The 27178-nt window shown below is 48.7% G+C and overlaps 1 protein-coding gene across 6 annotated transcripts in view; it reads left to right on the top strand.

Annotated features, from left to right (window-relative positions):
* sgcd (sarcoglycan, delta (dystrophin-associated glycoprotein)) overlaps nt 1-27178 on the top strand; it is a 231276-nt gene that overhangs the window by 127132 nt on the left and 76966 nt on the right. For all 6 annotated transcript variants that reach the window (XM_078411036.1, XM_078411033.1, XM_078411034.1 and 3 more), the window contains one exon: nt 5898-6086. In XM_078411036.1, the coding sequence (XP_078267162.1) occupies nt 5898-6086 (189 nt within the window). The remainder of the gene's footprint in view (nt 1-5897; nt 6087-27178) is intronic.

The following is a 27178-nucleotide window of genomic DNA, read 5'->3' as shown; positions in this document are numbered from 1 at the left end:
CGGATAGACGCACAGAGTCTCTTGCCTAGAGTTGGGGAATCAAGAACCAGAGGACATAGGTTTAAGGTGAGGGGGGAAAAGATTCAATAGGAATACCTGAGACAATAGACAATAGTTGCAGGAGTAGGCCATTCGGCCCCTCGGGCCAGCACCGCCATTCAATGTGATCATGGCTGATCATTCTCAATCAGTACCCCGTTCCTGCCTTCTCCCCATACCCCCTGACTCCGCTATCCTTAAGAGCTCTCACTTGAATAACATTTTCACACAAAAGGGTGGTGGGTGTGTGGATCGAGCTGCTGGAGGAGGTAGTTGAGGCAAGGACTGTTGCAACGTTTAAGAAACAATTGGACAGGTACATGGACAGGACGGGTTTAGAGGGATACGGGCCAAACGCGGGCAGGTGGGACTAGTGTCGATGGGGCATGTTGGGCAAGTTGGGGCTGGGGGCCTGTTTCCACGCTACAAGACTGTGACACAAATGTTGCGATGTTTTCGAAGACCAGGGAACCTGTTTGCTATCTGGGATAAAGTTCTCCGTATGCTCTGCTGAAGGGTTCAGTACTTGGCAGCGGAAGATGTGGTTTGGAGAAAACGGAAGAAATAATTGGGAACAATGTTTTGTCTGTTTGCTTTTCGAAAACAGGCAACTTTCAGGGAAAATTAAACAATGCTTTCAAGCAAGTCATCTGGGCGGTATTTGCATCGGGACTGCAGAGGTGGGAAGGAGAACAGATTGAAATGGGCACAGTCATGAATATCTGACATTTTTGATGATAATAACAACAACTCCCCCACTGCCTCCAGCCTATGGGGGATTGAAGAGCCTGCACAAACCTCGCACACACACTACTCTTGCAGAATCTAAACTGCTGTTTAAAGCGTCGGTCTTTTTTTTCCCCGACAGAAGCAAATAAACTTATGACAGGCATAGTTTTCTTTCAAGAGATACAGCGCGGAAAAGGGCCCTTCTGCCCACCGAGTCCGCGCCGACCGGCGAGCTCCGCACATTAACACTATAATCCCCACACATTAGGGACGATTTGCATTTATACCAAGCCCAATTAGCCTACAAACCTGTACGCCTTTGGAGTGCGGGAGGAAACCGGAGCACCCGGGGAAAACCCACGCAGGTCACGGGTAGAACGTACAAACTCCGTACAGACAGCACCCGTAGTCGGGATGGAACCCGGGTCTCTGGCGCTGTAAGGCAGCAACTCTACCCTCTGCGCCATTCTAGGGTAGACAATCAGAACCTTTTAGCCCAGGATAGAAATGTCAAGGAGTACAGGGCGTAGATTGAAGGTCAAAGGGGTGAGGTTTAAAGGAGATGTGTGGGTCAAGTTAGTTTACACAGAGGGTGGTGGGTGCCTGGGACACACTGTGGCAGTGGTGAAGGCAGATACGATAGTGGTGTTTTAGAAGCTTTTGAATAGTTACATGGATATGCAGGGAATGGATCATGTGCCGGCAGAGGAGATTAGTTTAATATTACGGGCCGAAGGGCCTGTTCCTGTGCAGTACTATTTTATGTTCTGTAAGTGTGGGACTTACAGCGCCAGAGACCCGGGTTCGATCCCGACTACGGGCGCCGTCTGTACGGAGTTTGTACGTTCTCCCCGTGACCTGCGTGGGTTTTCTCCGAGATCTTCGGTTTCCTCCCGCACTCCAAAGACGTCCATGTTTGTAGGTTAATTGGCTTGGTGTAAAATTAAAATAAATGTAAAATTGTCCCTAGTGCTTGTGTAGGGCAGTGTTAATGTAGGCCGGAGGGCCTGTTTCCGCACTGTATTTCTAAACTAAACTTTTTAAAAAGTGGACATAAAATGCTGGAGTAACTCAGTCTGAAGAAGGGTCTCGACCCGAAACGTCACCCGTTCCTTCTCTCCAGAGATGCTGCCTGACCCGCTGAGTTACTCCAGCATTTTGTGTCTACCTTCGATTTAAACCAGCATCTGCAGTTATTTTATACACATTAAAAAAAGTGGAAATGTCTATTTAACTATATATTTAAGGGATGCCATCAGGATCCCGACTGCTAGTTTTTAAAAATAATACACTCATTATTGCATTGGAAAAGTCTCACTTACTCCTCCTGGGCCATTTTGAGTTGGTTGGGCAAGGATATGAATCTGAAATTCCTACATTGTACAGGAATAAATTTCCATTTATTTTACCACCAGCGCCTCCTCTAAATCCAATTTTGTTTCGTTCTGGATTTTACATTCCCCGCAAAGAAAGGGATAAGAGAAGAGAATATTTTATATGTTAATGGGAAGTGGATTGTCATCTGTTGTGTGGCAGTGATTGCCGCTGAGAAGGCGTTTGGGCATATCTAGCTCTCGGTATCTACCAGCTCCGTTTGCTTCTGTTCATGTAGGAGAAATGAGGGGGTGGGGGGGGGGGGGGGGGAGGGGAGAGATGTGTAGTTTAGTTTAGGAAGGAACTACAGATGCTGGTTTAAACCGAAGATAGACAGAAAAATCTGGAGTAACTCAGCGGGACAGGCAGCATCTCTGGAGAGAAGGAATGGGCGACGTTTCGGGTCGAGACCCTTCCTCAGACTTGAGACTGAAGAAGGGTCTCGCCCCGAAACGTCACCCATTCCTTCCCTCTAGAGGTGCTGCCTGTCCCGTTGAGTTACTCCGGCTTTAGTTTAGTTTAGTTTATTGTCACATGTACTGAGGTACAGTGAAAAGCTTTTGGTGCGTGCTGACCAGTCAGCGGAAAGGCAAAATATGATTACAATCGAGCCGTTTACAGGGTATAGATTCATGATAAGGGAATAACGTTTAGTGCGAGGTGAAGCCAGCAAAGTCCCAGGGTTCACAAATGAGGTAGATAGTAGTTCAGCACTGCTCACTGGTTGTGGTAGGATGGTTCAGTTGCCTGATAACAGCTGGGAAGAAACTGTCCATGAATCTGGAGGTGTGCGTTTTCACACTTCTGCTGGAGTAACTCAGCGGGTCAGGCTGCATCTCTGGAGAACATGAATAGGTGACGTTTCACAGAGTGCTGGAGTAACTCAGCGGGTCAGGCAGCATCTCTGGAGAACATGGATAGGTGACGTTTCACAGAGTGCTGGAGTAACTCAGCGGGTCAGGCAGCATCTCTGGAAAACATGGATAGGTGACGTTTTACAGAGTGCTGTTTCACTGTTGGTAACCCTTCTTTATCACCACATCCAAAGCCAACAATGGACCATTGTGGGCTCCACGGGCTTCTCCCCATAACCACTGACACCCATACTAATCAAGAATCTATCCGTCTCTGCCTTAAAAACATCCACTGAATTCACACTGATCCACCACCTTTTTTTTGGGCGGCACGGTGGCGCAGCAGTAGAGTTGCCGCCTTACAGCGAATGCAGCGCCGGAGACCCGGGTTCCATCCCGATTACGGGCGCCGTCTGTACGGAGTCTGTACGTTCTCCCCGTGATCTGCGTGGGTTTTCTCCGAGATCTTCGGTTTCCTCCCACGCTCCAAACTGAACTATAGAAATGCCTCCTCGTCTCCTTTTTTCAATTTCTTCCAGGCTCTATGCATGATTGCACAAAGCTTGTGATTGTTATTGACTTCAATACCAAGATAATCAGATGGTTAATAAAGGACATAATTAAAGCACTCTGCTAGTTTTGCAACAATGCAACTGTTTCAGACATTGTTGCTGATGGATATCTGTGCATTAGCCCCACATCCTGGACATTGCTGAACATGTAAAATCCTAAAGTGCTGTTTCACTGAGTTACAGATTGTAACTATAGGAAAATAACTGCAGATGCTGGTACAAATCGAAGGTATTTATTCACAAAATGCTGGAGTAACTCAGCAGGTCAGGCCTCAGGATCCTGAGATGCTGCCTGACCTGCTGAGTTACTCCAGCATTTTGTGAATAAATAGAGATTGTAACTGATAGCAATACTGTATGCCAATTTGCAATCATTTCATTGAATCATGTATATTGTGCATAAGATCATGAGAGGAATACTGTAGATGGCTCAGAGGGATATGAGCCAAATGCAGGCAGGTGAGACTGGTTTAGATGGACATCTGGGTCGGCATTTAGAGATACAGCGCAGAAACAGGCCCTTAGGCCCACCGAGTCCGCGCCGCCCAGCGATCCCCGCACATTAACACTATCCTACACCCACTAGGGACAATTTACATTTACTCAGTCAATTAACCTACATACCTGTACGTCTTTGGAGTGTGGGAGGAAACCGAAGATCTCGGAGAAAACCCACGCAGGTCACGGGGAGAACGTACAAACTCCGTACAGACGGCGCCCGTAGTCAGGATCGAACCTGAGTCTCCGGCGCTGCATTCGCTGTAAGGCAGCAACTCTACCGCTGCGCCAAGGGGCCAAGGGGCTTGTTTCATTACCGTATGACCCACTGAGTGACTCCAGCACTTTGCAGTTTTTTTTGTTGTAAACCAGCATTCTGCAGTTCCTTGCATCTCCTACAGACAGTAGTAATGGAAATGGTCAAATCTGACGGGGTTCGATGAGAGAATCTTTGACTTCAAGAAACAAAGTTCCATTTAATCATTTCATCATTCTGTTTTGTAGTTTAGCACAATCCGCAGGCGTTGCCACGTTCATTTCACTGCACATCTTGTGACATATAAACTTGACTTGACTTGACATGGCAGCATCAATCTGTAGGGCCTTGGCTAAAACTGCAGCGTAATTTCCCAACGCATACAAGATATGAGCGTGAGTTGACACTTCCTTTCAAATCTGGTCGTCCCAGAGTCTTGCCAAATTGCAATCTTTGACAGGAAAAATTAAAAAAAATCACCCTCCATTCTGATCGGGAGTAATGGTGACACTTTAAAAAGCCTTGTCGGTTTGGTGTGAAATTGATTAAATTTGATGAATTGTGCTGATTATGCCCAGTGTCAGCTAAAGGCAACCGAGTAAGTAATGGGTAGATACAAAATGCCGGAGTAACTCAGCGGGTCAGGCAGCATCTCTGGAGAGAAGGAATGGGTGATAGACAATAGACAAATAGACAATAGGTGCAGGAGTAGGCCATTCGGCCCTTCGAGCCAGCACCACCATTCAATGTGATCATGGCTGATCATTCTCAATCAGTACCCCGTTCCTGCCTTCTCCCCATACCCCCTGACTCCGCTATCCTTAAGAGCTCTATCTAGCTCTCTCTTGAATGCATTCAGAGACTTGGCCTCCACTGCTTTCTGAGGCAGTGAATTCCACAGATTCACAACTCTCTGACTGAAAAAGTTTTTCCTCATCTCCGTTCTAAATGGCCTACCCCTTATTCTTAAACTGTGACCCCTTGTTCTGGACTCCCCCAACATTGGGAACATGTTTCCTGCCTCTAACGTGTCCAACCCCTTAATAATCTTATACGTTTCGATAAGGTCTCCTCAAGTACATACTTGGCCAATAAAATTTATTCAATCCAATGGTGTTTCTAACCATGTGAGAGCAAAGCAGCAAGTCAAATCCCTTGTATGTGATCACATGCGGCCAATAAATCGATCCAGGTTCTGATTCTGAATTGATTCAGAATTCTGCATTGAATGCGGCACGGTGGCGCAGCGGTAGAGTTGCTGCCTTACAGCAAATGCAGCGCCGGAGACTCAGGTTCGATCCTGACTACGGGCGCCGTCTGTACGGAGTTTGTACCTTTTCCTCGTGACCTGCCTGGGTTTTCTCCGAGATCTTCGGTTTCCTCCCACACTCCAAAGACGTGCAGGTTTGTAGGTTAATTGGCTGGGCAAGTGTAAAAATTGTCCCTGGTGTGTGTAGGATAGTGTTAGTGTGCAGGGATCACTGGGCAGTGCAGACCCGGTGGGCCGAAGGGCCTGTTTCCGCGCTGTATCTCTAAATCTAAATCTAAATCTGATTCCTTATTTTGTTTTCACAGATGATCCAGGAACAGTACTTGACTCAACGAAACGACATCCACAACTCGGAAAGCCAATATGTCTACAAGGTCGGCATTTACGGTTGGCGGAAACGTTGCCTTTATCTCTCCGTCCTCCTGTTGATGGCTCTGCTGCTGGTGAATCTCGCTCTGACAATATGGATCCTGAAAGTCATGAACTTCACAAAAGTAAGTCGGCACCTGGCCCCCTCCGACAGTGGAAATGGTCCCCTTATTCAACGTGCGAGGCGCTGGGGGAGAATGGTGCCGGGTTAGAATCTCACTGTGTGGGAAGGAACTGCGGACTGACGCTGGTTTACACCTAAGGTCGACACAAAATGACGGAGTAACTCAGCGGGACAGACAGCATCTCCGGAGAGAAGGAATATCATATCATATCATATCATATATATACAGCCGGAAACAGGCCTTTTCGGCCCTCCAAGTCCGTGCCGCCCAGCGATCCCCGTACATTAACACTATCCTACACCCACTAGGGACAATTTTTACATTTACCCAGCCAATTAACCTACATACCTGTACGTCTTTGGAGTGTGGGAGGAAACCGAAGATCTCGGAGAAAACCCTCGCAGGTCACGGGGAGAACGTACAAACTCCTTACAGTGCAGCACCCGTAGTCAGGATCGAACCTGAGTCTCCGGCGCTGCATTCGCTGTAAAGCAGCAACTCTACCGCTGCGCTACCGTGCCGCCCAAATAGACGACATTTCGGTTCGAGACCCTACTTCGGACTCAGTTCTAGACCCACTGAGTAACTCCAGCATTTTGTGTCTATCTCCAGTGACCAAAGTTGAGTGGATGAGAAAGTGGGATAACGTAGAACTAGTGTGAACGGGTGATTGCTGATCGGCGTGGACTCGGAAAGCAGAAGGATCAGTTTCCACGCTGTGTCTCTAAACCAAATTAAACTAAAAGGGGTCTCATCAGAGAAAGAAATCAAATTTTAATTAGTCAATATTGATATTATCCTAAAGAGAGCAATGTTAATTGCTGTTAATTCAGCTCCATTGTGTGTCGTTAATTGCATCTCCCTCAGGACTGAATATTTTTCTGGTGAGCTGAGCCATGCACTGATTCATATTAGGTGGCACGGTGTCAATGTGCAGTCATTGCTGTGCTGTGCTGTGCAGATTGAGTTTGTATTCTGAGTTTCATGCAGCCAATTTGTAAAACCATTGTCCATGTCTCAATCCCATCTCTTTGTGCAGGAAGGAACTGCAGATGCTGGTGGGAGAACTGGGAAAGGGGAGGGGATGGAGAGTGAGGGAAAGCGGGTTGCTTGAAGTTGGGGAAGCCAATGTTCATACCGCTGGGGTGTGAGCTGCCCGAGCGGAATATGAGGTGCTGTTCCTCCAATGGGCACTGGGCCTCACTCTGACAATGGAGCCTCACCCTGACAAAGTGTAGGAAAGAACAGCAGATGCTGGTTAAACCAAATTGGAGGCCAATTCTCTGAATGCATTCAAGAGAGAGCTAGATAGAGCTCTTAAGGATAGCGGAGTCAGGGGGTATGGGGAGAAGGCAGGAACGGGGTACTGATTGAGAATGATCAGCCATGATCACATTGAATGGCGGTGCTGGCTCGAAGGGCTGAATGGCCTCCTCCTGCACCTATTGTCTATTGTCTATTATCTAAACCGAAGAGAGACACAAAATGCTGGAGTAACTCAGCGGGACAGGCAGCATCTCTGGAGAGAAGGAATGGGTGACGTATCGGGTCGAGCCCCTTCTTCAGGCTGAGAGTCGGGGGGTGGGGGGGGGGGAGTTGAGAGATATGGGTGGGCAAGATTTGAGAATGACAGATCACAGCAGACGATGATAAGGAAATGTAGACTGGTTAATTGTTCGATAGCCTGCATGTTACCTTCTCCTCAGCTAACAATCAATCAGCCTACATTTCCTTATCAACAATAAATCATTCTACATTTCCCTGACCATCGTCTGCTTTGATCTGTTGTTTTCACACCTTTCCCTTCCACATCTCTGGACTCCCTCCCCTCAGACTCAGTCTGAAGGGTCTCGACCCAAAACGTCACCCATTCCTTCTACTTAGAGATGCTGCCCGTCCCGCTGAGCCACTCCAGCATTTTGTGTCCATCTCATTGTTACTGCCCAGTGACAGTTAATCCCAACTCTTCCAGTATCTCTCTCTGTTTCCATGGTCTGTACTCACTCATTTTTCGTTTTCCTGTCACGGTCTCCCATATTCAATCTTCCTTGCCCTTCATTCTGCCTAAGTCACTTTAAGGCGACTGCCGGTGACTAGCCTGACGCCGACAGTTCGCCGGGGTGTGGCGGGCATGATCGTGAGGAGTCTTCCAAGAATCGTAGCGGATCTCAGCGCGTCACTGAGAAATCATCCGGAGTGAAATCTCTCGGCGACAGCTGGCTTGTCGCCGGGTATCGTTGCTTATTGCGGGCGCTGCGCATGCTGTCCCCAGGTTTGATTGGTTCTTGCTATTGAGGGCGTGCAGCGTAGGTTTACTAGGTTAATTCCCGGAATGGCGGGACTGTATACGCTGGAATTGAGACGGATGAGAGGGGATCTTATCGAAACGTATAAGATTATTAAGGGGTTGGACACGTTAGAGGCAGGAAACATGTTCCCAATGTTGGGGGAGTCCAGAACAAGGGGCCACAGTTTAAGAATAAGGGGTAGGCCATTTAGAACTGAGATGAGGAAAAACTTTTTCAGTCAGAGAATTGTGAATCTGTGGAATTCTCTGCCTCAAAAGGCAGTGGAGGCCAATTCTCTGAATGCATTCAAGAGAGAGCTAGATAGAGCTCTTAAGGATAGCGGAGTCAGGGGGTATGGGGAGAAGGCAGGAACGGGGTACTGATTGAGAATGATCAGCCATGATCACATTGAATGGCGGTGCTGGCTTGAAGGGCGAATGGCCTCCTCCTGCACCTATTGTCTATTGTCTATTGTCTATTGTCTTAGATGCATTTAGAAGCACATTATATTAAAATAAGTAAAGTCATTTCAAAATACCATAAAATGCTTGTGTTTAACCAATTTATTTACCGTCAGGACATTTGACAGTTTGACGGTCAGGTAAGTTTATGGCCATCAGCCATTACATTTAAAGTGGGCTACCAACCCAGATATGCGGGGTACTGATTGTGGATGATCGGCCATGATCACATTGAATGGCGGTGCTGGCTCGAAGTGCCGAATGGCCTCCTCCTGCACCTATTGCCTATGTATCTATGAGACGTTTACATTTCTGCCCACTCAATTAGACCGAGGAACATCTGCTGCACTTCTGATCCCATTTCAGGATTATCCAACCAGGTAGAAACAAATATCTTAATGGATCAGCAGTGGTGGTTCACTGTCAGAATTTACAGAACTATGAAAACATTTGCCTGGCTGATTCTCCAAGGTACACCCCTTTAAACTGGAACAGATGCCAGGGAGGTGTGGAAAATACCCACTCGCCATTCTCCCTTTTGTTTCAATGTGTTTCTAATTGTAACGCCCCGCAAACATGCCGTCATTAAATGTTTGATTTTAACTGCTGCTTTTATTACTAAATGGACCGTTAGGATATCTCCCCAGAGTGAATTCAAGGGGAGATCAATTTAAAAAGATTTACTTCAATATAAGCCTCGAAGACAGCGACTGGAACGGTAATTAACAGATTGTTGACGTAGAGTGATTAAGTATTTCCGCTGCTGGCTCTATTTAAACTTCAGCGCACACTCCAAAGTTTAATCTTAAACTAAAATTTGATGGTAGTATTTTTTGGTACAATGTGCAGTGGTGATACCTTTAGTTTCAGTTTTAGAGATACAGCGCGGAAACAGGCCCTATCGGCCCACCGGGTCCGCTCCGACCAGCGATCCCCGCACACTAACACCATCCTACACACACTATGGACTATTTTTTACATTTCCCAAGCCAACTAACCTACAAACCTGCATGTCTTTGGAGTGTGGGAGGAAACTGAAGTTCCCACGCAGGTCACAGGGAGAACGTACAAACTCCGCACAGACAGCGCCCGTAGTCGGGATGGAACCCGGGTCTCCGGCGCTGCATTCGCTGTAAGGCAGCAACTCTACCTGACACCCGTACTAATCAAGAATCTATCTATCTCTGCCTTAAAAATATCCATTGACTTGGCCTCCACTACCATCTGTGGCTAAAGAAATTCCTTCTCATCTCACCTGAGGGAGAGAGAAAGCTTGAAAGCGGCGGTGTTGAGACAAAGCCTGGCACATGATGGACTTATCATGTACTGTCTTTCCGCTGACTGGCTAGCACGCAACAAAAGCTTTTCACTGTACCTCAGTGCACGTGACAATAATCTCGGTGGGACCTCACCATCTTTGTGCGGCACGGTGGCGCAGCGGTAGAGTTGCTGCCTTACAGCGAATGCAGCGCCAGAGACCCGGGTTCCATCCCGACTACGGGCGCTGTCTGTACGGAGTTTGTACGTTCTCCCCATGACCTGCGTGGGTTTTCTCCGAGATCTTCGATTTCCTCCCACACTCCAAAGACGTGCAGGTTTGTAGGATAATTGGCTTGGTAAATGTAAAAATAGTCCCTAGTGGGTGTAGGATAAGTGTTAATGTGCGGGGATCGCTGGTCGGCGCGGACCCGGTGTGCCGAAAGGGCCTGTTTCCGCGTTGTATCTCTAAACTAAACTAAACTAATCATTCAGTAGAAACCTTAGGTTAGGTGGCTATGAGTTTGTACGTTCTCCCCATGACCTGCGTGGGTTTTCTCCGAGATCTTCGGTTTCCCCCCACACTCCAAAGACATACAGGTTTGTAGGTTAATTAGCTTGATAATAGGAAATTGGGGTACGAACTTAAAGCACACGGTATTGGGGGTTCAGTGTTGAGGTGGATAGAGAATTGGTTGGCGGACAGGAAGCAAAGAGTAGGAATAAACGGCTCCTTTTTGGAATGGCAGGCAGTGACTAGTGGGGTACCGCGAGGCTCAGTGCTGGGACCCCAGTTATTTACAATATATATTAATGATTTGGATGAGGGAATTGAATGCAATATCTCTAAGTTTGCGGATGACACGAAGCTGGGTGGCAGTGTTAGCTGTGAGGAGGATGCTAGGAGGCTGCAGAGTGACTTGGATAGATTAGGAGAGTGGGCAAATGCATGGCAGATGCAATATAATGTAGATAAATGTGAGGTTATCCACTTTGGCGGCAAGAACAGGAAAGCAGAGTATTACCTGAATGGTGGCCAATTAGGAAAAGGGGAGATGCAACGTGACCTGGGTGTCATGGTGCACCAGTCATTGAAAGCAAGCATGCAGGTGCAGCAGGCAGTGAAGAAAGCGAATGGTATGTTAGCATTCATAGCAAGAGGATTTGAGTATAGGAGCAGGGAGGTTCTGCTGCAGTTGTACAGGGCCTTGGTGAGACCATACCTGGAGTATTGTGTACAGTTTTGGTCTCCTAATCTGAGGAAAGACATTCTAGCCTTAGAGGGAGTACAGAGAAGGTTCACCAGATTGATCCCTGGGATGGCAGGACTTTCATATGAAGAAAGACTGGATAGACTCGGCTTGTACTCGCTGGAATTTAGAAGACTGAGGGGGGATCTTATTGAAACGTATAAAATTCTTAAGGGGTTGGAGAGGCTAGATGTGGGAAGATTGTTCCCGATGTTGGGGAAGTCCAGAACCAGGGGTCACAGCTTAAGGATAAGGGGGAAGTCTTTTAGGACCGAGATGAGAAAACATTTCTTCACACAGAGAGTGGTGAGTCTGTGGAATTCTCTGCCACAGAAGGTAGTTGAGGCCAGTTCATTGGCTATATTTAAGAGGGAGTTAGATGTGGCCCTTGTGGCTAAAGGGATCAGGGGGTATGGAGAGAAGGCAGGTACAGGTTACTGAGTTGGATGATCAGCCATGATCATATTGAATGGCGGTGCAGGCTCGAAGGGCCGAATGGCCTACTCCTGCACCTATTTTCTATGTTTTATGTCTATAAATGTAAAAAGAAAATTGTCCCTAGTGGGTATAGGATAGTGTTAGTGTGCAGGGATCGCTGGTCGGCGCGGACCCGGTGGGCCGAAAGGGCCTGTTTCCGCGTTGTATCTCTAAACTAAACCAAAGGTATTTATTCACAAAATGCCGGAGTAACTCAGCAGGTCAGGCAGCATCTCGGGAGAGAAGGAATGGGTGACGTTTCGGGTCGAGACCCTTCTTCAGACCCTTCTTCAGATTGAAGGTCTCGACCCGAAACGTCACCCATTCCTTCTCTCAACGAGAGAACAGGCCATTCTAGACTGGGTATTGAGTAATGAGGAAGGGTTAGTTAGCAGTCTTGTTGTGCGAGGCCCCTTGGGCAAGAGTGATCATAATATGGTAGAGTTCTTCATTAGGATGGAGAGTGACAAAGTCGATACAGAAACAAGTGTTCTGAACTTAAAGAAAGGTAACTTTGAGGGTATGAGGCGTGAATTGTCCAAGATAGACTGGCGATTGATGCTGAAAGGGTTGACGGTGGACATGCAATGAAAGGCATTTAAAGGTCGCATGGATGAACTACAACAAGTGTTCATCCCAGTTTGGCAAAAGAACAAACCAGGAAAGGTAGTGCATCCGTGGCTATCAAGGGAAATCAAGGATAGTATTAAAACAAAAGATGAAGCATACAGATTAGCCAGAAAAAGTAGCATACCAGAGGACTGGGAGAAATTCAGAGTCCAGCAGAGGAGGACAAAGGGCTTAATTAGGAAAGGGAAAATAGATTATGAGGGAAAACTGGCAAGGAACATAAAAACAGACTGCAAAAGCTTTTATAGATATGTCAAGGGAAAAAGATTAGTTAAGGCAAATGTAGGTCCCTTGCAGTCGGAAACAGGTGAATTGATCATAGGGAACAAGGAGATGGCAGACCAATTGAACAAATACTTTGGTTCTGTCTTCACTAAGGAAGACATAAACCGTCTGCCGGAAATAACGGGGGACCGGGGGTCTAAAGAGATGGAGGAACTGAGGGAAATCCAGGTTAGTCGGGAAGTGGTGTTAGGTAAATTAAATGGATTAAAGGCAGATAAATCCCCAGAGCCAGGTAGGCTGCATCCCAGAGTGCTTAAGGAAGTAGCCTCAGAAATAATGGATGCATTAGTGATAATTTTTCAAAACTCTTTAGATTCTGGAGTAGTTCCTGAGGACTGGAGGGTAGCTAATGTAATCCCACTTTTTAAAAAGGGAGGGAGAGAGAAAACGGGGAATTATAGACCAGTTAGCCTAACATCGGTAGTGGGGAAAATGCTCGAGTCAGTTATTAAAGATGTGATAGCATTACATTTGGAAAGTGGTGAAATCATCGGACAAAGTCAGCATGGATTTACCAAAGGCAAATCATGTCTGACGAATCTTATAGAATTTTTCGAGGATGTAACTAGTAGAGTGGATAAGGGAGAACCAGTCGATGTGTTATATCTGGACTTTCAGAAGGCCTTCGACAAGGTCCCACATAGGAGATTGGTGTACAAACTTAAAGCACACGATATTGAGGGTTCAGTGTTGAGGTGGATAGAAAATTGGTTGGCGGACAGGAAGCAAAGAGTAGGAATAAACGGGTCCTTTTCGGAATGGCAGGCAGTGACTAGTGGGGTACCGCAAGGCTCAGTGCTGGGACCCCAGTTATTTACAGTGTATATTAATGATTTGGACGAGGGAATTGAATGCAACATCTCTAAGTTTGCGGATGACACGAAGCTGGGTGGCAGTGTTAGCTGCGAGGAGGATGCTAGGAGGCTGCAGAGTGACTTGGATAGATTAGGCGAGTGGGCAAATGCATGGCAGATGCAATATAATGTGGATAAATGTGAGGTTATCCACTTTGGCGGCAAGAACAGGAAAGCAGAGTATTACCTGAATGGTGACCGATTGGGAGAAGGGGAGATGCAACGTGACCTGGGTGTCATGGTGCACCAGTCATTGAAAGCAAGCATGCAGGTGCAGCAGGCAGTGAAGAAAGCGAATGGTATGTTGGCATTCATAGCAAGAGGATTTGAGTTTAGGAGCAGGGAGGTTCTGCTGCAGTTGTACAGGGCCTTGGTGAGACCGCACCTGGAGTATTGTGTGCAGTTTTGGTCTCCTAACCTGAGGAAAGACGTTCTTGCCTTAGAGGGAGTACAGAGAAGGTTCACCAGATTGATCCCTGGGTTGGCGGGACTTACATATGAAGAAAGACTAGATAGACTGGGCTTGTACTCGCTGGAATTTAGAAGACTGAGGGGGGATCTTATAGAAACATATAAAATTCTTAAGGGGTTGGAGAGGCTAGATGCGGGAAGATTGTTCCCCATGTTGGGGAAGTCCAGAACCAGGGGTCACAGCTTAAGGATAAGGGGGAAGTCTTTTAGGACCGAGATGAGAAAACATTTCTTCACACAGAGAGTGGTGAGTCTGTGGAATTCGCTGCCACAGAAGGTAGTTGAGGCCAGTTCATTGGCTATATTTAAGAGGGAGTTAGATGTGGCCCTTGTGGCTAAAGGGATTAGGGGGTATGGAGAGAAGGCAGATACATGTTACTGAGTTGAATGATTAGCCATGATCATATTGAATGGCGGTGCAGGCTCGAAGGGCCGAATGGCCTACTCCTGCACCTATTTTCTATGTTTTATGTCTATAAATGTAAAAAGAAAATTGTCCCTAGTGGGTACAGGATAGTGTTAGTGTGCAGGGATCGCTGGTCGGCGCGGACCCGGTGGGCCGAAAGGGCCTGCTTCCGCGTTGTATCCTTAAACTAAACCAAAGGTATTTATTCACAAAATGCCGGAGTAACTCAGCAGGTCAGGCAGCATCTCGGGAGAGAAGGAATGGGTGACATTTCGGGTCGAGACCCTTCTTCAGACCCTTCTTCAGTCTGAAGAAGGGTCTCGACCCGAAACGTCACCCATTCCTTCTCTCCCGAGATGCTGCCTGACCTGCTGAGTTACTCCAGCATTTTGTGAATAAAAACCTTCGATTTGTACCAGCATCTGCAGTTATCTTCTTATACTTCTTCAGACCTCAGCAGGTCTCAGTTTCTCTGAGAACTAAACCAGACATGTTAACTTCCTCTGGCTTTTGTGTTGATTATCCATGAAACTATAACATTCACAATGCTGTCAGAAAGCAAAAGCTGGATGTTTGCGTTTCATCTTAGGAAGGTTTTAGACATAGTGTCAAGCAGAACTTGTCTGTACAACACTGTGCTGGCTTTGTTCAACAAAAGCAAGGTGAAAGCAGGGGAGTTTTCAGATTTTTCATTTGCCAGCTAAAATGCATCATTTTGTGAATTGACATTGCCACTCAAAACTCTCCTGAAGCAATGTTTGCTGTGCTGCATTTGGACAGTTATTCAAAGTTATGGCTTTGTAACGCTAAAAATGGTACCACACAGCTGACAGGCAAAGGGGAAGAGAAACACAAAATACTGGAGTAACTCAGCCGGACAGGCAGCATGTCTGGAGAGAAGGAATGAAATTCCTTGTATTCACTGGAATTTAGAAGGATGAGACAATAGACAATAGACAATAGGTGCAGGAGGAGGCCATTCGGCCCTTCGAGCCAGCACCGCCATTCAATGTGATCATGGCTGATCATTCTCAATCAGTACCCCGTTCCTGCCTTCTCCCCATACCCCCTGACTCCGCTATCCTTAAGAGGGGATCTTAGAGAGGGGATCTTAGAGAAACGTATAACATTATAAAAGGACTGGAGAAGCTAGATGCAGGAAAAAATGTTCCCAATGTTGGGGGAGTCCAGAAGCAGGGGCCACGGTCTTAGAATAGAGGGAAGGCCATTTAAAACTGAGATAAGAAAAAAAACGTTTTGTACCCAGAGAGTTGTGAATTTGTGGAATTCTCTGCCACAGAGGGCAGTGGAGGCCAATTCACTGGATGAATTTAAAAGAGAGTTAGATAGAGCTCTAGGGGCTAGCGGAATCAAGGGATATGGGGAGAAGGCCGGCACGGGTTACTGATTATGGATGATCAGCCATGACCACAATGAATGGTGGTGCTGGCTCGAAGGGCCAAATGGCCTCCTCCTGCACCTATTTTATCTGTTTCTATGTTTCTATAAAAGGGTGACGTTTCGGGTCGAGACCCTTCTTCAGATTGATCTCAGCGGAGCGGGAGACACAGCGATAAATAGGTGTAAGTGTGAAAACAGGCAATGGGAATGCAGGTTTTGCTATTGAGGGAGTGCAGCGTAGGTTCACCAGGTTAATTCCCGAGATGGCGGGACTGACATACGATGAAAGAATGGATTGACTGAGCTTGTATTCACTGGAATTTGGAAGGATGAGAGGGGATCTGAAAGAAACGTATAAAATTATTAAAGGATTGGACAGGCTATTACAAACTTTTTCTCCCAGAGAGTTGTGAATCTGTGGAATTCTCTGCCACAGAGGGCAGATAGTAGCGGTTGCCAACTATCTCACTCCCAAATACGGGACAAGGTGACGTCACCACCCCGCTCCCCACGTGACCTCACCCAGCCAGCGGCCATGTGCTCCCGCTCCACCAATGGCGGCCTCCAGGCCGGGAGGCGGGTTGCTACGCAACCTCCGTTAGGCGAACGCACTCAGACCCGCTCCCCGAACGCACTCCGTTAGCCTACACTGTCCCGGCCTACACGGCCTGCGGGCCAAATACGGGACAAGGGCGGTCCCGTACGGGACAAACCAATTCAGTCCAAAATACAGGATGTCCCGGCTAACATGGGACAGTTGGCAACCCTAGCAGATAGACACCAAAAGCTGGAGTAACTCAGCAGGTCAGGCAGCATCTCGGGAGAGAAGGAATGGGTGACGTTTCAGGTCGAGACCCTTTTTCAGACTGATGTCAGGGGGGCGGGACAAAGGAAGCATATAGGTGGAGACAGGAAGATAGAGGGAGATCTGGGAAGGAGGAGGGGAAGAGAGGGACAGAGGAACTATCTAAAGTTGGAGAAGTCGATGTTCATACCGCTGGGCTGCAAGCTGCCCAAGCGAAATATGAGGTGCTGTTCCTCCAATTTCTGGTGGGCCTCACTATGGCACTGGAGGAGGCCCATAACAGAAAGGTCAGACTGGGAGTGGGAGGGGGAATTGAAGTGCTCAGCCACCGGGAGATCAGGTTGGTTAATGCGGACTGAGTGCAGGTGTTGAGCGAAGCGATCGCCGAGCCTGCGTTTGGTTTCGCCGATGTAAAGAAGTTGACATCTAGAGCAGCGGATGCAATGGATGAGGTTGGAGGAGGTGCAGGTGAACCTCTGTCTCACCTGGAAAGACTGTTTGGGTCCTTGGATGGAGTTGAGGGGGGAGGTAAAGGGACAGGTGTTGCATCTCCTGCGGTTGCAGGGGAAAGTGCCCGAGGATGGGGTGGTTTGGGTAGGAAGGGACGAGTGTCTTCCTACCCAAACCACCCCATCCCCGGGCACTTTCCCCTGCAACCGCAGGAGATGCAACACCTGTCCCTTTACCTCCCCCCTCAACTCCATCCAAGGAAAGTGGGATAACATAGAACTAGTATGAAGAGATGATCGATGGGCAGTGTAGATGGTCGCCGGGTCAATAGACAATAGACAATAGGTGCAGGAGGAGGCCATTCAGCCCTTCGAGCCAGCACCGCCATTCAATGCGATCATGGCTGATCACTCTCAATCAGTACCCCGTTCCTGCCTTCTCCCCATACCCCCTCACTCCGCTATCCTTAAGAGCTCTATCCAGCTCTCTCTTGAAAGCATCCAACGAACTGGCCTCCACTGCCTTCTGAGGCAGAGAATTCCACACCTTCACCACTCTCTGACTGAAAAAGTTCTTCCTCATCTCCGTTCTAAATGGCCTACCCCTTATTCTTAAACTGTGGCCCCTTGTTCTGGACTCCTCCAACATTGGGAACATGTTTCCTGCCTCTAATGTGTCCAATCCCCTAATTATCTTATATGTTTCAATAAGATCCCCCCTCATCCTTCTAAATTCCAGTGTATACAAGCCCAATCGCTCCAGCCTTTCAACATACGACAGTCCCACCATTCCGGGAATTAACCTAGTGAACCTACGCTGCACGCCCTCAATAGCAAGAATATCAATGGGCCAGTTTCTATTCTGTATCTCTAAACTAAACTAAAGTTACCATGTTACACCGTTAAATCTTTACTTTCCTTCACTAATGTCATCTAAAACTCTTTCTTTCTTTTTCACGCCTGATTAGATTGACACTGCTTGCCTGTCTCGCTGCCAGCTACAACTCTAATTGACAATGATCAAACATCGGCTTTTTTACATATTGGGTTGGTTTTTTTTACACACTGTGTTCAGAAAATCTATTTCAAAATCATTACTCTGTGATCAACAAATCAGTCACTGAGTAATGGATGACTCACTTGCACACAGCCTGAAACAAAAGACCAAAGTTAGAACGATGCCACTAATAAGAAAGAGCATAAAGTTAAGACTTTTTTAGACTTTTAGAGATACATCGTTAAAAAAGCAGGCTCTCCGGCCCACCGAGTCCTTGCCGAACAGCGATCTCCCCGTACACTGGCACAACCCTACGCACACTAGGGACAGTTTGCAACTTTACCGAAGCCAATTAACCTACAAACCCGCGCGTCTTTTCGAATGTGGGAGAAAACCGGAGCACCCGGAGAAAACCCACTCGGTCACATAGAAAATAGGTGCAGGAGTAGGCCATTCGGCCCTTCGAGCCTGCACCGCCATTCAATATGATCATGGCTGATCATCCAGCTCAGTAACCTGTACCTGCCTTCTCTCCGTACCCCCTGATCCCTTTAGCCACAAAGGCCACATCTAACTCCCTCTTAAATATAGCCAATGAACTGGCCTCAACTACCTTCTGTGGCAGAGAATTCCACAGACTCACCACTCTCTGTGTGAAGAAATGTTTTCTCATCTCGGTCCTAAAAGACTTCCCCCTTATCCTTAAGCTGTGACCCCTGGTTCTGGACTTCCCCAACATCGGGAACAATCTTGGGGAAGTCTTTTAGGACCGAGATGAGAAAACATTTCTTCACACAGAGAGTGGTGAGTCTGTGGAATTCTCTGCCACAGAAGGTAGTTGAGGCCAGTTCATTGGCTATATTTAAGAGGGAGTTAAAAGACCAAGTATTTTATGCTGCCTGACCTGCTGAGTTACTCCAGCATTTTGTGAATAAATCGATTTGTACCAGCATCTGCAGTTATTTTCTTATACTACTCGGGAACAATCTTCCCGCATCTAGCCTCTCCAACTCCTTAAGAGTTTTATATGTTTCTATAAGATCCCCCCTCAGTCTTCTAAATTCCAGCGAGTATAAGCCTAGTCTATCCAGTGAACGTACAAACTCCGTACAGACAGCACCCGTAGTCAGGATGGAACCCGGGTCTCCGGCGCTGTGAGGCAGCAACTCTACCGCTGCGCCACCGTGCTGCCCCAAAAAAGCCTATTACACTTTTTAGATCTTTTTTTAAACTTTTTGCTCTTGTGGTTCGGTGGACTTTGGCAGCACAGTGGCGCGGCGGTAGAGTTTCTACTTTACAGTGCCGGAGACTCGGCGTCCATCTTGACTGTGGGATGCTGTCTGTGTGGAGTTTGCATGATCTCCCTGCTGGGTTTCTTCCGGGTGCTCCGGTTTCCTCCCACAAGACGTGTGGGTTTGTAGGTTAATTGGCTTCTGTAAACAGTCCCTAGAGTGTGGGATAGACCTAGCGCACGGTTCATAGGTTTTAAACGCACTGATTCAGCACAACGTGAATATTACATTTTCCAGCTGAGCCAGATTGGCAGTAAGGGGAGGGAGGGAGAGGGAGGGGGATGGAGGGGGCTGGGGGAAGGAGGGGGGGAGCAGGGATGGGGGGGAGAGAGAGGGGAGAGAGAGGGGAGGGGGGGAGGAGAGGGTGCTGCACCAATGCAGGAGAGATCCACTTGGTCTAGTTGCTTTCTAAATTTCTCTCATTACGTTGGACTTTAGACTTTGGAGATACAGCGCAGAAACAGGCCCATTGGCTACCCATGTTCGTGCCGACCAGCGATCCCGGTTCACTAGCACTATCCTGCAACTAGGGACATTTGTTTTGTTGCAACTTTACCGAAGCTAGTTAACCTACAAACCTGTACGCCTTTGGAGTGTGGCAATAATCCGGACAAAAACCACAAGATCACAGGGAGAACGTTTAAACTCTGTGTGGACCTGCTCTGTAGACAGGAAGGAACCTGGGTCTCTAGTGTTGCATGGCAGCATCTCTACCGCTGCGCCCTCTTGTTATTTTTACACGGCACGATTACTATTAGTGTTCTCTCCATATCTCGCTTACTTTACAAACTTTGATGCTCACAATTGCCACTAGGGGTTGCCAACTTCCTCACTCCCAAATAAGGGACAACGGGTGACGTCACCACCCCGCGCCCCACGTGACCTCACCCACCCAGCCAGCGGCCACGTGCTCCCGCTCCACCAATGTCGGCCGCCCGGGCCCGGAGACGGGTTGCTAAGCAACCTCCGTTAGGCGAACACACTCGGCCCCGCTCCCCGAACACACTCCGTTAGCCTACACTGTCCGGGCCTACAGCGGCCCGCTTGCCCACTGTGTCCGGGCCTACAGTGTCAGGGCCTACAGGGCCTTTTGTGTCTATCTTTGCTGTAAACAAGCATCCCACACGTTCCTCCCACACGTTACTCTCTCCTCGTTTTTTTTTTCCGTAGTATTGTCTAGTCAATTAGTTTGGGTTAAATGGTGATTGCCATTGCACATAATCCCAGGCACTTAACAGCAAAATCTGGGTTCAAGAATATATCAAATTCAAGGTCTAAGCCTTGATCAATCGTACAAAATCCACAAGCCGTATATTCCTCCTGAGGAATTGAAACCAAAACTGCTACAATATTAACAGATAACGTCTCGTCTAAGTTCAACACAATTTCGACCTGAACTGTTGTAATCAATACCTTTGCAATAAAGGCTAATAATTGCTGGGTATGCCTGCACATTAACTTCCTATTTGATGCACAAAGATACCATAATCCTCCTTGAAGCCAACACATCCGTGTTTCTTACTATTAAAGCAAAACAAAGCTGAGTATGCAGTCAAACGTTGCAGTCTTTCAGTTTAGATTTAGAGATACAGCGCGAAAACAGGCCCTTCGGCCCACCGAGTCCGCGCCGACCAGCGATCCCCGCACACTAACACTACCCAACACACACTAGGGATAATTTCTACATTTATACCCAAGCTAATTAACCTACAAACCTGTACAGTACATCTTTGGAGGGTGGGAGGAAACCGGAGTGCTTGGTGGTGACGTCACCCTTTGTCCCTTATTTGGGAGTGAGCAAGTTGGCAACCCTTAGTGGCAATCGTGAGCACCAAAGTTTGTAAAGTGAGATATGGAGAGAACACTGATAGTGATCGTGCCGTTTAAAAATAACAAGAGGGCGGCACGGTGGCGCAGCGGTAGAGTTGCTGCCTAACAGCGAATGCAGCGCCGGAGACTCAGGTTCGATCGTGACTACGGGCGCCGTCTGTACGGAGTTTGTACGTTCTCCCCGTGACCTGCGTGGGTTTTCTCCGAGATCTTCGGTTTCCTCCCACACTCCAAAGACGTGCAGGTTTGTAGGTTAATTGGCTGGGTAAAATGTAAAAATTGTCCCTAGTGTGTGTAGGATAGTGTTAGTGTGCGGGGATCGCTGGGCGGCGCGGACTCGATGGGCCGAAGGGCCTGTTTCCGCGCTGTATATCTAAATCTAAATCTAAATCTAAAACCCACGCGGGTGACGGGGAGAACGTACAAACACCGTACAGACGGCGCCCGTAGTCGGGATGGAACCCAGGTCTCTGGCGCTGTGAGGCAGCAACTCTACCGCTGCACCACCGTGCGGGCTCAAGATTCGAATTACTAAAGTGTCACAATGGACCGATTCACCAATTATATTATTACTCTTCAAAACTTTATTTAAACATTTGATTTTTATAAGATGCAGAGCACCCAGTGGGATGTTTTTTTTAAGGCATTTGGCCACAGAAAAAAAATCGATTACAAAAATACTAAACCTCAGCAAAATCTAAATAGAATCAGTATAAAACGTCAACTTTAATTTCCACCATCCTGCGTCACCTCCCCTCCCTAGGTCTGTGGCGCTGTAAGGCAATAGACAATAGACAATGGACAATAGGTGCAGGAGGAGGCCATTCGGCCCTTCAAGGCAGCACCGCCATTCAATGTGATCATGGCTGATCATTCTCAATCAGTACCCCGTTCCTGCCTTCTCCCCATACCCCCTGACTCCGCTATCATTAAGAGCTCTACCTAACTCTCTCTTGAAAGCATCCAGAGATTTGGCCTCCACTGCCTTCTGAGGCAGCAGCTGTACTGCTGCACCACTGTGCCACCCTAGTTGTTTTGATGTTGGAAGGCACTGCCAGTTTCTGCGGAAACTGTTAGTGCAGTTGTTATGTGTAGGAAGGAACTGCAGATGCTGGTTTACACTGAAGATAGACGCAGAATGCTGGAGTAACTCAGCGGGACGGGCAGCATCTCTGGAGAGAAGGAATGGGTGACGTTTTGGGTCGAGACCCTTCTATAGACTTCTGATTGTGAAGATTCCATATTCGTGCGGTTGTTATGTTTTGCCTCGCATGGCACGGTTTAGGACAGACAGCCTGGAGTCTAGGCCTCAGGCTGCTGAGTGTCACAGGACACTTACCATAAATGTGGATGTCAATGGCAGGTCAGCTTTCACAGCAAGAGTATGTACTAGCAGCAGGAGGTGCTAATAATAAATGTTAACGATGGAAAGAAACTCAGAGACCTAGCATTCCTTGGCGAGGGATCATAATTTAGTTTAGTTTAGAGATACAGTGCGGAAACAGGCCCTTCGGCCCACCGAGTCCGCACAAACCAGTGATCCCCGCACATTAACACACACTGGGGACAATTTTACATTCATACCAAGCCAATTAATGTGCAAGACTGTACGACTTTGGAGTGTGGGAGGAAACCAATGATCTTGGAGAAAACCCACGCAGGTCACGGGGAGAGCGTACAAACTCAGTACAGAGAGCGCCCGTAGTCGGGATCGAACCCAGGTCTCCAATGCTGTGAGGCAGCAACTCTACCGCTGTATCACCGTGCCGACCGAGAAGTTCCCTTCCATTCTGGCGGCTCCAATTATCTGCAGGTAATGAACATACCTCCATGGATGGGAAATGGGAGGCTGAATGAATCTGCTTTTAATAATCGTCCTTTATGCATCATTCTGTCTCCAAAGAGTTTAGGTTTAGGTTCATTATTGTCACGTGTACTTAGGGTTGCCAACTGTCCCGTATTAGCCTGGACATCCTGTATTTTGGGCTAAATTGGTTTGTCACGTACGGGACCACCCTTGTCCCGTATTTGGTCCGGGGGCCACTGTTGGCCCGGACGCTGTATGCCCAGACGCGGTAGGCCCGGACGCTGTAGGCCCGGACGCTGTAGGCCCGGACACTGTAGGCCCGGACGCTGTAGGCCCGGACGCTGTAGGCCGCGACACTGTACGCCCAGACACTGAGGGCCCGGACGCTGTAGGCTCGGACGCTGTAGGCCCCGACACTGTAGGCACGGACAATGTAGGCCCGACACTGTAGGTCCCGATACTGTAGGCCCCAACGCTGTAGGCCCTGACACTGTAGGCCCGGACACTGTAGGCCCAGACACTGTAGGCCCGGACGCTGTAGGCCCGGACACAGTAGGCCCCGACACTGTAGGCCCGGGCACTGTAGGCCGCGACACTGTAGGCCCTGACACTGTAGGCCCGGACGCTGTAGGCCCTGACACTGTAGGCCCGCTGTAGGCCCTGACACTGTAGGCCCGGATGCTACAGGCCCTGACACTGTAGGCCCGGACACTGTAGGCCCCGACACTGTAGGCCCGGACGCTGTAGGCCCCGACACTGTAGGCCCGGACACTGTAGGCCGGGACACTGTAGGCCCGGACACTGTAGGCCCGGATGCTGTAGGCCCGGACACTGTAGATCCTGACAGTTTAGATCCCGATACTCTAGGTCTCAAACGTTTTAGCTCCAGACAGTCTAGGTCCGGAGGCCCGGGCGCTGCCTAACGGAGGTTGCGTAGCAACCCGCTTCCCGGCCCGAGCGGCCGCCGTTGGTGGAGCGGGAGCACGTGGCTGCTGGCTGGCTGGGTGAGGTCACGTGGGGCGCGGGGCAGTGACGTCACCTTGTCCCATATTTGGGAGTGAGATAGTTGGCAGCCCTACGTGTACTGAAGTGCATTGGAAAGGTTTGTTTTGCACAGATCAGATATACTATACATAAATGCAATGGAGTCAAACGCAAGTACAAATGGGTAATCAGCTTGAGAGAGAGCATTTGCTGGCACTGGTAAGGAGAGTGATTTGATTCTATACCGCTCCACCACAACTCCCCCCTCCCCTAACTTCTTTGTTGGCACAGTGGCACAGCGGCAGAGTTGCTGCCTCACAGCCCCGGAGATCCGGGTTCGATCCTGACCTCGGGTGCTGCCTGTACGGAGTTTGTACGTTCCCCCCGTGACCTTGTGGGTTTTCTCCGGGCGCTCCGGTTTCCTCCCGCACTCCAAAGACGTGGCGGTTGTAGGTTAATTGGCTTCGGTAAAATTGTAAATTGTCCCTAATGTGCAGGATAGTGCTATAGTACGGGGTGGTCACTGGTCGGGGTGGGATCGGTGGGCCGAAGGGCCTGTTTCCGTGCTGAATCTCTCAACTAAACTAAAGAAAACTAAATGTGGTAGGAATTTCGCAGAGTTACTCCAGCATTTTGTGTTTACCTAAAGTAAATAAACTAAGCCTTCTTGCTGTCAGACTGCTTTTCCAACAATCAGCCTTGGATAAATCATAGTGACTTCAATTCTGAAGTTGATTTGCTTGCCTTTTGACTTGTTCTGGCCATGATCCAATCCCATTTGCAGCCCTCGTATTATGTTTGTACCCAAATGGAACTGAGCCATATTTACCACATGTTATCCATTAGCAAGAAAGCTCACTTCCATCACGGCAACACTGCGATCATCTGCCCTACCTCAACACTTTACTTTTAGACTTTAGAGATACAGCACGGAAACAGGCCCTTCGGCCCACCCAGTCCACACCCACCAGCGATCAACGTGTCCTCGGATCACCAACTCTCCCGTATTAGCTGGGACATCCCGTATTTTGGGCTATTTGTCCGGACAGTGTAGGCCCGTACAGTGTAGGCCTGGACACTGTAGGTCCGGACACTGTAGGTCCGGACAGTGTGGGTCCGGACAGTGTGGGTCCGGTCAGTGTGGGTCCGGACAGTGTGGGCCCGGACAGTGTGGGCCCGGACAGTGTAGGCCCGGACCCTGTAGGCCCGGACAGTGTAGGCCCGGACAATGTAGGCCCGGACACTGTAGGCCCGGACACTGTAGGCCCGGACACTGTAGGCCCGGACACTGTAGGCCCGGACAGTGTAGGCCCGGACAGTGTAGGTCCGGACAGTGTAGGTCCGGACAGTGTAGGTCCGGACAGTGTAGGTCCGGACAGTGTAGGTCCGGACAGTGTAGGTCCGGACAGTGTAGGTCCGGACAGTGTAGTTCCGGACAGTGTAGGCCCGGACAGTGTAGGCCCGGACAGTGTAGGTCCGGACAGTGTAGGTCCGGACAGTGTAGGTCCGGACAGTGTAGGTCCGGAGGCCCGAGTGCCGCCTAACGGAGGCTGCGTAGCAACCCGCCTCCCGGCCCGGGCGGCCGCCGTTGGTGGAGCGGGAGCACGTGGCCGCTGGCTGGGTGAGGTCACCTTGGGGCGCTAGGTGGCGACGTCACCTTGTGCCGTATTTGGGAGTGAGATAGTTGGCAACACTACCGTGTCCACTAACACTATCCTACACACACTGGGGACTATTTACAGAAGCCAATTAACCTACAAACCTGCACGTCTTTGGAGTGTGGGGGGAAATCCGGAGCACCCGGAGAAAACCCACGCAGGTCACGGGGAGAAGATGACCATCAAACTCCGGACAGATAGCACCCTGGTTAGAATCAATCGAACTCGGGTCTCTGGCACCGTGCCGCCCTAGAGAAGCTATCTGTGACAGAGCAGTAAGTTTTAAGGTGGCCCCAACACAATCCATTCACACCTCTTTGCCTGATGGTCGCGAAAAGCTGGAGTAACTCAGTGGGACAGGGCAGCATCTCTGGAGAGAGGGATGCCTGGTCAGGGGGAGGTGAATCTGTGGAGCTCATTGCCACAGAGGGCTGTGCAGGCCAAGTCAGTGGATATTTTTAAGGCAGAGATGACAAATTCTTGATTAGAACGGGTGTCGAGGGTTATGGGGAGAAGGCAGGAAAATGGGAATAGGAGGCAGAGATCGGCCATGATTGAATGGCGGAGTGGACCCGATGGGCTGAATGGCCTAACTCTACTCCTATAACGTGTGAACTTGTGAACTTTTGAATGGGTCGAGACCTTTCTTCAGACTAAAAATCACAGGAAGGGGGTAGATGGGAAGGCTCGCTTTCCTCACTAAGATATTGACAGAACGAGGTAGAGGGACCCGTGCAACAGTTACCAAAGATGAATATTAACCTCAGGTAGCGATGAAAAACCAGTCCTTACTTCAGCAAACCTTGAGTATTAAAATGTGCCCACAACCCAGCAAATGGAGAATCAGCTCAAGTGTATACAATTAGATTGTCAAGCAAGTACGTTTGAAAAAAAAACACCAGCTCGAGATTATTCATCACCATTGACCATGGAAAAAGGAAAAGAGCTGGCCACAGGGACAGCTGGAGAAGAGATGTCCAGGCAGAAATGTCTGGGAGTGGGCTCAATGGGGGAGATCTCGAAAGAACCGCCAACAACCGAGTGAGGTGGAGGACATTTGTCAATGGCCTATGCTCCCTAGAGGAGCAAAGGGCTTAAGAAGAAAAAGACGATTGATTTGGTGAAGCGTGTTAAAACAATCGCAGTGCGGCACGGTGGCGCAGCGGTAGAGTTGCCGCCTTACAGCGAATGCAGCGCCGGAGACTCAGGTTCGATCCTGACTACGGGCGCCGTCTGTACGGAGTTTGTACGTTCTCCCCGTGACCTGCGTGGGTTTTCTCCGAGATCTTCGGTTTCCTCCCACACTCCAAAGACGTGCAGGTATGGCGGTTAATTGGCTGGGCAAATGTAAAAATTGACCCTAGTGTGTGTAGGATAGTGTTAATGTACGGGGATCGCTGGGCGGCGCGGACCCGGTGGGCCGAAGGGCCTGTTTCCGCGCTGTATCTCTAAATCTAAAAAAAATCTTACTTTCCAATTTGTTTTTCAGT

The sequence above is a fragment of the Rhinoraja longicauda genome, chromosome 14 (assembly GCF_053455715.1).
Source record: "Rhinoraja longicauda isolate Sanriku21f chromosome 14, sRhiLon1.1, whole genome shotgun sequence".
NCBI classification, from domain to species: Eukaryota; Metazoa; Chordata; class Chondrichthyes; order Rajiformes; family Arhynchobatidae; genus Rhinoraja; species Rhinoraja longicauda.
Note: the sequence above shows the minus strand (reverse complement) of the source record. Positions and strands in the feature narration are given on the sequence as shown.